A 10,965-nucleotide genomic window follows, 5' to 3' on the forward strand; every position below is an offset into this window, starting at 1 on the left:
AGCTACAATATCCCTAGTACCACGACCCCTTCTAAACCCAGCCTGGACTTCTGGCAGTTCTTTACTGATGTGCTGTTCCAGTCACTTTTGGATAATCTTCAGCAGAATCTTTCTTACATGTGAAATCAACGATATTGTTCAATAGTTTCCATACTCTGTTGGGTCACCTTTCATTGGAATGGGAACAAATATCGATCTCTTCTAGTCAGTTGGCCAAGTGGTGGTTCTCCAGATTTCTTGGCACAACTTGGTGAGCACATCCAGGGCAGCATCTGTTAAGTGAAATATGTCAATTGGTATACCATCTATTCCTGGGGCCTTATTTTTTGCTATTTTTTTCAAAGCAGCTTGAAACTTCTTCCTTCATTACCATAGGCTCTTGCTCATATGTTGTTTCATTAAATTCTTCTGTCTGCTAATTCCTTTTGATACAATGACTCAATATATTCTTTCCATCTTCTTTTGATACTTCCTGAATCATTTAACATTCTGCTGAAAGCATCCTTGATTATAGCAACTTGAAGTTTGAATTTGTTCTTTAGTTCCTTGAACTTAAGAAATGCTGAGCGAATTCGACCCTTTTGGTTTTCTGACTCCAACTCCTTGCACATTTCATTGTAATATTTTACTTTGTCATCCCGCACTGCCTTTTGAAATCTTCTTTCGAGTTGGCCCTCTAAAAAAAAAAAAAAAAAGAAATCTTCTGTTCAGCTCTTTAGTATCTTGAATTCTTCCTTGTGCTTTGGCTTCTCTACACTCCAGTGCAATCTTCAGAGTTTCTTCTGACATCCATTTTGGTCATTTCTTTCTCTTCTGTTTTTGCAATGAACGTTTGCACTCTTCCTGGATGATACCCTTGATATCCTCCCACAACTCATCTGGTCTTTGCTCATTCGTGTTCAAGGCCTCAAACCTGTTCTTGAGATGGCTCTGAAATTCAGGTGGGATATGCTCAAAGGTGTATTTTGGTTCTCGTGGATTCGGTTTAATTTTCCTCAGCTTCAGCTTGAACTTGCATATGAGTAGTTGGTGGTTTGTTCCACAATCATTGCTCCTGTGTGCTACGGAGTATTTCATCATGTGAATGTACCATAATTTCTCAATGCATTTGATTGTGGTTGGACATCTGGGCTGTTTCCATGTTCTTGTGAAGGAGAATAACATTGCTATGAACATTGGTATACAAGTCTCCTTTTGTGCCTCAGTTCTCATTTTCTCGGTGTATATTCCAAGAAGTGGAATACCTGACTCATAATGGGTCTATTTTGAGCTTTCTGAGGAAACACCAAACTTCCTTCCAGAGATGTTGTACCATTTTACAATCCCACCAACAGTATATAAGAGTTCCTATGTCGCCACATCCTCTCCAACATTTATTACTTGTTGTGAGGTGGTATCTCATCGTGGTTTTCATTTGCATTGAGATTGTTTTTAAATTCACTTTGAATAGACTCAGAGTCATATTTTGGTTTTTGTGGGCATGTTTTTATTTTTTTAACTTTAAATTTGAACTTGCATATAAGCAGTTGATGATCTGTTCCTACAGTTGTTCCCTGGCCTTGTTCTCATTGCTTATAGTGAACTTCTCCACTGTCTCTTTTCATCAAGTCATAACTGACTCAAAGCTGACCCTCAGTGTGTTTTTAGAGGCTGTATATCACAGGGAAGAGGTTGTTCATTTTTCTTTCTTGGAGTAGTTGGTGGATTTGAACCCCATATCTTTGGGTTAGCAGTGCAAATTTTTACCACTTGGCAACTAACATTCCCTTACATATGTGTGGTCAATCAGATTACTGTGTAATCCATCAGATGAAGTCCATCAGGAGAAGTCACTATCAGGTAACTTCTGAAATAACAGACTTTGGAAAATTATGGATAAAAGAAGAACATTTTTACAATATTTTGTGTGTACTTGTATATTTACTTCTGAGTCTGGGCCAGTTTCTAAGTGATATTGTGGTGGGTTGTTTTCTGTCTTTTTTTGGTTCCTAATGAACTTTTGATATTTTTGTGGGTTTTATCTAGTAGATTCCATTAGTTTCGCTTTCCTGGGAAACGTCCTGATTTCACCTTCAAATTTGAGTAGGCATTTCTCTGAATAATAAATTCTAAGCTAGCGATTTTTCCTTTCAGTTTTATATATGGCATTGCCTTCTTATCTACATGTTTTCTATTCTGCACTGAGAGCTTTATTTTACTGGTTCCCGATTGTAGCCAACTCTTTCTTTCCCAAAACTGCTTCCACTATTCTTTCTTTGTCTCTACTTGTGGAAAATTTCATTATGATATGTCTTGATATTTCTCTTTGGGGATCTGCCCTGTTTCAGGTTCACTCAACTTTTTGAGTGTTTGTATATATATGAAAATATAATTTTTCTTAATGTTAAGATACTTTTATACAAGTAAATCTTAAGTCATTTCTTCTGCTTTTGTTGGTATCTTCCTCATTTGGAATTCCAGTCACACTTGAGTTATGCTACTTAATTCTGTCCTTCATTATTCTTACACTTTCTCTGTTTTCTTTTTCTTTTTTTTTTTTCATTCAGATGGTCCCCTAATAGATTTGTTTAGAGGGATTTATCTTTCAGTTCACTAATACTTTTTTTCACTTCTTCAGTTCCGCTTTTTTGCCTTACAATATCTTAATCTATTTCTGCAATTTTAGTCTTAATAATTCTAATTTCAGTTTGCTAGTTTTTTTCATTTAATTTCTTTATTTTTCATTTCAGTGAACATCTACAGAGATTTTGGAATGCCATTCATTCATTGTTGCACCCCTCTCCCCGCCCCCCCCCACCCCCCACCCCCCATTTGCTCCTCTCCTTCAAATGCAAAAGAAAAACTCCCTCATTGGTACGTAATCCCCCACACACATCCCCCAATCCCCAAATATAATCCACTCTGCAACCCTCATTCCGTACTCTTACGATAAACATAATGCCCTAAAATATAAAATATTCTCTCCCCCAAAGACTTCAATGCCGTAAACATATTTCATCCAGTTTTTCTTAGTCTTATCCCCATCCCGATGTCAGCCTCGTTCTACAACAGTGGCAACATATAGCATTTGTCCCTCTGTGACTGAGATACCTCACTCAGCATAATGTCCTCCAGGGTCACCCATTTTGAATAATATTGCATGAGTTCCTTGTTTTTCAATGCAGCATAATATTCCATTATGCAAATATACCACAGCTTCTCTACCCACTTGTTTGTTGATGGGCATTTGGGTTGTTTCCAACTCCTTGCTATTGTAAACAAAGCCGCAATAAACATGGGTATGCATATATCTACTTGGGTGCAATTTATGGTCGCTTTAGGGTATATTCCCAGTAGTGGAATTGCTGGGTCAAATGGTATCTCTATTTGCAACTTTTTGAGAAAGCACCACATCGCTTTCCACAGTTTGCTAGTTTTATATTACTTCTCATTATACATTTTTTTTTCTATTGAGCCTTGTATTGGGTTTTTTTTTTTTTTAATTCTTCTCAGCTTAATGTGTTTATTTTTTCCTCATTGAATGCACTGCCATCCTTTTGAAAAGTTCCCATAGCAGTTATTCCTCTGCAAGGTTTTCTTATTCTTTATTTTCATCACCTTTTTGTTCTTTTTGTCCTGTGGATTTGAACTCATTTAACGTTGCCTGCTGCCTCTGAGACACTGTAGTGTTGTTGTCATTGCTGTGCTCCTTTTTTTATACACCTCATGGGGCCATGTTGAGTATGTTACATGACTTGTTGGTTCAGTAATTCTTAACGTTTCATGTCCTGTTGCATATGAGAGAGGATGGTGGCGTGTATACAGTTCTCTGTTGCCCATTTGTGTAGAGTTATGAGGCAATGCTGGTCTGCTTTTGATGATGCTCTTTTATCGGTTCAATGGAACAAGAGCTGGTCTTTACTCTTGCCTGATGGGTGAAGCTGCAGAAGATATGTGCATGACTGAATACTGTTGCTCTCTGTTGTCATTTGGGACAAAGAAAAAAAAGAAACAAAGTAGCATTAAAAAAAACAAACCAACAAACAAAACCCCCAAATTAAAACAACAACAACAAGAAGAAGAAGATTAGAAAGTAATAAAACGCAGGAAAACCAAAACTGAGAGGGGTGCAAAATCAAAGGGAACCAGAATAATGAGGTACAGACTGGCCAGGGGTAAGGAAAATAAACCCAGACAAAAGGGACAGTGGAAGACAGGGGGGAAGTAAACAAAGAGCCACACACAAGAGCAAAATATAACAACAAACAAATAAATACAAAAAACTATGGGAAATAAAAACCAAGATGTCTGGCTTGGAACAGTGTATATGCCAGTTCAGATGGTTGAAGTTGATGGTGCCTGTTAGTTTGAGGGTTTTCTGCTTCTCTGATTGGTGATCGAGGCTCTCAGACATGAGCCAGGTCACAGGTAAGATGTTTTCTGATCTAGAGGGCATTGTGGAGTGGCGCATCATTCCTGGGACAGTTTTAGTCGGCTGCAGAGGATCTGGTGGCTCTGCTAGTCTAGGGGATGAGTACAGAAAGGGTACCTAGTCAGAGATGAAGGGATAGTCACCAAGCCCTGAAATGCTCAAGGATGTGTTCTACCAAGGGTAAAGTGCTCCGGAGTATATGGGGCAAGGGTGCCCATTGAGAAGCAAGGCCTCAGTCAGAGATGCCTCCGTTAATCTAAGGGCTAACTTCAGGGTCCTGGTAAAACACTCTCAAGTGGAAAGCCATGGCCGCTCCTGGTGCCATATACAAAATGGCATGGACCTGGCTTCAGCTGGAGCTGATACAAGCCAGGGATCTCTGCCAAGATCCTGGTGGTTGATGATGGTAGTGGAAAGCCACTCCTATGATGCCCAGGATGGCATTAGAGACAACAGGAGAGGTCACATCTTTCCTGTGATCGGATGAAAGCTGGTGTGGACACCTTAGTCCTGCATTCCCCTCAGTGCACATAGTGGTCAGAATTGCTGCCCTTTGTGTTCTGTTCATCATCTTATTCAGTGTTTGCATTCTGTTTTTTCTCGAAGTCAGTGTTTGCAATGCAACTTTGTCTTTCTTTTTAAACTTAGGGTTCCAGACTTATCATCTATCTCTCTGTTATTTTTGTTTCCTGGTGTCTTCAATGCAAATGGTCTAAGCTGCCATCTGTCTAGTCAGCCATCTTACCCCAAAATCTCCAAGGTGGTGTTTTTAGTTTATTTTACTTTGTATAAATGCCTATTATAAACTAAGACATTAGAAAAATTTCAAAGCAAAGCCATCATGTTCAGCAGGGGCCAACTGTTCTATTGATTGATTTAGATTGAAGACCAGTGGAGGGTGTGGGGTTAGGATTGTCTGGGTGTAGGGTTGTCTCAAATTAGGAGGATTTAGGGTTGAATATGGGGAAATCAGTTCTCCCAATACTGACTTTTCTGCAAAGAGAAGAATTACGAGGGTTCTACAGTCTTTTTATTTTAAAACCAACATTGTGGAGGCACACATTTTTACAGTAATAGGAATTTATTTTAGGTGTTCAGATTGATGTTATGACAGATGTATTTATAGCCTGTGTAACTCCCACACTTAACTAGATAGAGGCCAGTTTTAGAACTTCACAAAGTTCCCTTGGCCCTCTTCCCAGACAATGCCTTCTACTTTCTTCCCAGGCAGCCACTGGTCTGTTTCTGTCATAAGTCACTTTTGTCTATTCTATCCAGAATTTATTAAGTAGACTCATATATATGGTAATTCTTTTTCTCGTTTGCATCTTTCACTTTGCTGTAGTGTTGTAGCAATCCGCAGTTCCGTTTTCGTGGTGAGTACTCTTGTAGAGAGTGTGTTGTTGCTGCTGTATTGTCAGATTGGAACTGACTCATAGGTGGCCCTCCAGCAGGTTTGAGAAGATTACACATCTTTCTCCCACAGAGCAGCTGGTGGATTTGAAAGACATATCTTTGGGTTGGCAGTGCAACTCTTTACTTCTAAACCACCAGAGTGCCCTAATAACATTTAGTGGCATTAGATTACATATAAGAGATAAACACTGTACCCAGTGTTTATATAGTATATGTGTAAGGAATAGGTGTAGTTTGAATCTTCTCCAACACACCCCTTATGTACCATTTAAAACAAGTTATTTATCAAAGAAGCTGTTTTAAAAAGTAAATATCAGGTGGAGAGGGATAGGCAGGGAGAAAAGTGCAACAATGAATGAATGGAAATCCAAAATCTCTGTAAATGTTTATTAAAATTAATTAAAATATATATATGTATGTAAATATCAGATACTTATGCTAAGGGAAGTATTCTGAAGCTTTGTCTGACATACTTTGGGCATGGTGCAAGGAGGGACCAAGGGACATCATGCTTGGAGGGTGAAGGGGCAGTGCAAGAGAGGAAGACCCTCGATGAGAAGGATTGATTCACTGACTTGGGCAAAGGAGCTAGGTATGTCACAGACAGTGAAATTAGCTCAAGAAAGAGCAGAGTTCAGAGCTGTTGTAGATAAGGTTGCAATGAGTTGAAAGTGACTCAAATACACATAACAGGAACTATAGCATGCTAAGGGAAGATAAATTTGATTTGTTGGAGTGTTGAATCAAATAGATATATTGTTACGTGTTATGTGGCATTGAGTCACTTACAAATCAGCAACCCTGTGTACAGTAGCTCTGGACCCTGCCCTATCCTGAGTCTATCTCACTATTTCTGACACTTCTATCCCTATTACCCCAGTGACTGTGTCACTCCATCCCATCTAGGGTCTTCCTCTCTTGTACTGTTCCACCATCCTTTTAAGCATGATGTCCTTCTCCAAGGACTATTCCCTTCTGGCAACATGCACAAAGTTTAAGAGATGGAGCTTCAGAATCCTTGCCTCTGAGGAGTAACGTGATTTCATGCTCTCCAGGACAGATGATAAATTGGATTCATCAATGTGTTGAGAGTGTTTCCCATCTTGGATTGTAACCCCCAGGAGCAATCACACATATTACAGATCTAAAATCTACCAATTAAGCTAGTGCTTTCTTTCATATGTCCAGCTAACTTTCACCATAGCAAAGAAAAAACAGCCATGTGGAATTGCACATGGCAGGGGTATTAAATATGTATAGCCTAAGAATGACTTTGTATGAATAAATGATGAGAGATGCATTTGGTCTGCATGTTTTCAGTGCCTCCAGATTTTTGCCTACTTTCAACCTGTGTTCTCAGGATATGACTTTTAAGTTTCCAACAACACAATTTCCCTATCTGGGGTGTATTTTATTAGAGTAGCCATCATCCCTCTCTAAAACCAAACAAAACTCCCCCTGTAAACACCAAATAAATAAAAGTAAGCTACATTTTTACATTCAAGCTCTCAAAACAAAGAGATAGTACAGTGTTTGCAGAGAAAATTGACTATCTCTAATGTGGTTCTATGAATAATTCTGCTGTGGTTGAGCTGAGCTTGATAAGCACTAAAAAATTTATAAAGTGAGCAAAGTGCTTACCTGTGACACTTTGGTGCATAGAATTAGGTCTAATTTTGCATGAGCAAAATGTTTAGTGATGGACCAATTGAGATTTGAAGTACCAAGAAGGAAAGTTTCATAAGGTTAAGCATTACATACATTCTGCCTATAATAATGTGGTTCTAAGATGAATAAGGTCGGGTTCTTCAGAATAAGTATGCTCTATAGCTTTTGAGTTGTGCATATGGTCAATACATTAGCCTGCTAACTGAAAGGTTAGAAGTTCAATTCTCTGGGCACCTTGGGAGAAAGATGTGGAAATCTCCTTTTGAAAAACCAGCTCTTATAAATCCTGTAGAGGACAGTTCTACTCTGATACATCCGGCTACCATGAGTCAGAATTGATTCAATAGCATCTGGTGTTGAATTATTGCCATAACCAACTGAATTTACAATTCTAATTTTTATTGCTTGTTCTTCCCACTTCTTTAAATGGGAAGCTATAAATAAAACTTCAAACTGACATTGATAATATGATTAAATGAATATATCTTCTTTCCAAACTTCCAATTCCATAATACTGTGAGATGTGACTTACGTCAGGAAACTCAGATTTCATGTTTTGCTTTTAAGGATTTGAAACCTATAGAATTTAAAATCTGTAGAATTACAAGGAAGAACCATTTCTATCATTGGCTTTTTATTGTGATTTTAATGAAAATTGACAGAAGGGTTGGGTTTTCATTCATTCATCGTTGCACATTTTCCTCCTTCCTCTTCCCTTCTGCCTATCCTGCTTTTATTTTCTTTTTTTTCCTTGTTGGTCTGCTTATATGGGGCCATATGTACACTTAAACTGCTGTGGTAAAAGCAGTACATGGCTTCTGAATGTTTGGACCGTATGTTCTGTTTTTTTTTTTTTTTTAAATGTGTTCTGTTTTTAACAAAAACCATTTTTAAGGTGTTTTCTTAAAGAACACATTCTATAAACTCTGGGTGAAATTAGGCCCCTTGCAAAGGTTTATAAAATATTAGAGAAATATAACTGTTCAGATATACATATATGACACAGTAAGATATTAACAGTAATTAATGAAATTGTGCCACCTGTGCACCACAGATATTGAGTGTGTTTGAAATTGTTGAGAGATTTTTATCTTATAAACTAAATTATTAACTAAATTCATTTTCTTAGGGAAACGTGTTTTGTTTTCCTCTATGGCTTATAAAAGTCCATTTTTAATGTATTAATCCACAGACTTAAAGTTTTGCTAGAAATTTTAATGCAGATGGAATCTATTTTAATTTTATCTATTTTTTTTCCTTTCAGAAAGCACAAATATGCCAACAGAGACTAGATAGAGAAATTTCCAACTTTTTGACAATGATTAAGGAGTGTGACATGGCTAAAGGTAAAACAAACAGACTCATGGACTATAGAAAGAAAAAAACATGTTTACTAAACCCCATTGTCATATTTCTTAGTTACATAATTTAGATAATTTTAGTTTTGGATTTGTAATTTAATTTCACAGAACTATTTTGGAATTTTAAAAAATGCTGTTTAAAACTGCTTCTTCCTGAGACCTGCTTTATAGGTTATACATAAGTTTATTCTTTTAAGAAAAAAAGCTTGTAAAGTTGACATATTTGGGCTTGTAAATTCGTTTTAACTAGTTAATAAGAACTCTGCTGTTGCATTCTGACAACTTGGATTTAACCCTTGCTCTGCCACTTAATACCTATGACTTCCTACCTGTTTACTTTCTCTGAGCCTTGATTTCTCCATCTGTAAAAAGAAGGGGCTAATTTTTCGCTGGTCTTGCTAGGCCTTTCATAAGTCTGTGACTGCATCTATGAACTTGTCTTCAGTAATAACTTTTTAGTAACATTCAGTAATAACATTCCATTAGGGTTGTCTCTAAATACTCCCGAGAATAGAAATCAGGTATTAAGGAAAAACTGCTTATTACTTTATAAATTTAAAAATTATCACATGTTAAATGTTAGGCTTAGTCATGATATGAATATAAATGTGTCCACTAACATATAATTGAATTTGTTCTCTGTGAATTTATGATTAACTCTCAGCTGTAATCATGAGCTCGTCTCCCTGAGTGGACTCCTAGGTTCACTTTATAACCGCTCAGGGAGTATGAAGAAATGCTAATATTAGCATAAACTGAGCATCAGAATTCCATGTCTGTCCAAATGTAGCTCAAACATTCTTTTACTTCAGTTAACCATACATCTATTTGTATCTGCCATTTTTGAAAAAGACAACAGTTCTGATTGTCCTCAGTAGAAATTTTACTATTTTTCAAATCAGACTTGTATACATTCAGTCATTTAAAAGTATACAATTCAGTTTTGTTTTGGTAGGCAGAGTTGTACAATCACCAGCATCATATAGTATTAAGACACCATCTTCCAAAAAGTAAGAAGACATATTGACAAATTTTAAAAGAGTTGATACGGGCCAGAGAAATGTAAAGATTAATTCACTTAAAGTGCATTAAAACAAGGGATTATATCAGAACTGCACACCAAGTTAAATTGTTTGTTTTTGTAAACCTTGGGTCATGTCTCTTTATTCAGAATATGGGGGATGTCACTCAGTGATACCATTTATGTCTGTATTGTTAAATTTAATATATTGTTAACAATGACTGAGCAGGTTATATAGCATAGTTCGAATAACCTTGCATCGTATGTTGTCTTCAAGAAGACTGATGAACATGCTTTGCTCCAAACTAAATTAGTAATGAGTTTTCAAGATGAAAAACTAGAGTATTTTAATTCCGATATTACGGTTGTAATTGCAGTCTTAATTTTTGTATAAATCTTATCATTGACTTGAAGACCATGCTCTCTTTTTCACCAGCTTCTGCCAGCCTGGTGCTGCTCTGTGTCCCCTGCATCCAACTTACTGCAGGAGCTTTCCTTTCATCTCCCTCCCCTTTGGTTCTGTCCCTGCATTCTTTCCTTGGAAAAAATTGAGTAGGATGACTAAGGAACCCTTCAAACTGGAATTCTGTGAAACACTGCATTCTTGCTTCCAGATTAATTTTATAGACTAGCTTATAATCACATATATTTTTAAATGTACCTTTACATTTATAGGATAAAATGCAAATTCCTTATCCTGGCTTTTAAATACTTATATAGTTTGATCACAGCCAATTTCTCAGCTTTATTTTCAACTATTCCCTTACATGCTCCCAGTGAATCTATTTGCCTTAGATCCTATGTTATGTTTTTGGGTCAGAAATGTCTTCTGAAATGCTTTCACTTTCAAGAGTGAAATTTAAACTTGATTTTTATCTGGAAGAATGACAGAATATATTTATATATATTGTTGTTGTGGCATACCATGGGGTCAGAACTGACTAATAGCTGGCCCTCCTGTGGGTTTTCAGAGGCAGTAAATCACACATGTGGAGATTGCCCATCTTTATCCTGTAGAACAGCTGCTGGATTTGAACCACTTACTTTTGTGTCAGCAGCACAATCCTTTAATAAATATATATATAAAT

General features: G+C 37.0%; 1 protein-coding gene across 1 annotated transcript in view; it reads left to right on the forward strand.

The window, feature by feature from the left end:
- OSBPL1A (oxysterol binding protein-like 1A) overlaps positions 1 to 10,965 on the forward strand; it is a 300,437-nt gene that overhangs the window by 87,049 nt on the left and 202,423 nt on the right. The window contains exon 14 of the mRNA XM_006895041.1: positions 8,760 to 8,841. Coding sequence (XP_006895103.1) covers positions 8,760 to 8,841 — 82 coding nt within the window. The remainder of the gene's footprint in view (positions 1 to 8,759; positions 8,842 to 10,965) is intronic.

This window comes from Elephantulus edwardii, unplaced genomic scaffold (assembly GCF_000299155.1).
Source record: "Elephantulus edwardii isolate Elephantulus edwardi_28Jun2011 unplaced genomic scaffold, EleEdw1.0 scaffold00155, whole genome shotgun sequence".
Classification (NCBI taxonomy): domain Eukaryota; kingdom Metazoa; phylum Chordata; class Mammalia; order Macroscelidea; family Macroscelididae; genus Elephantulus; species Elephantulus edwardii.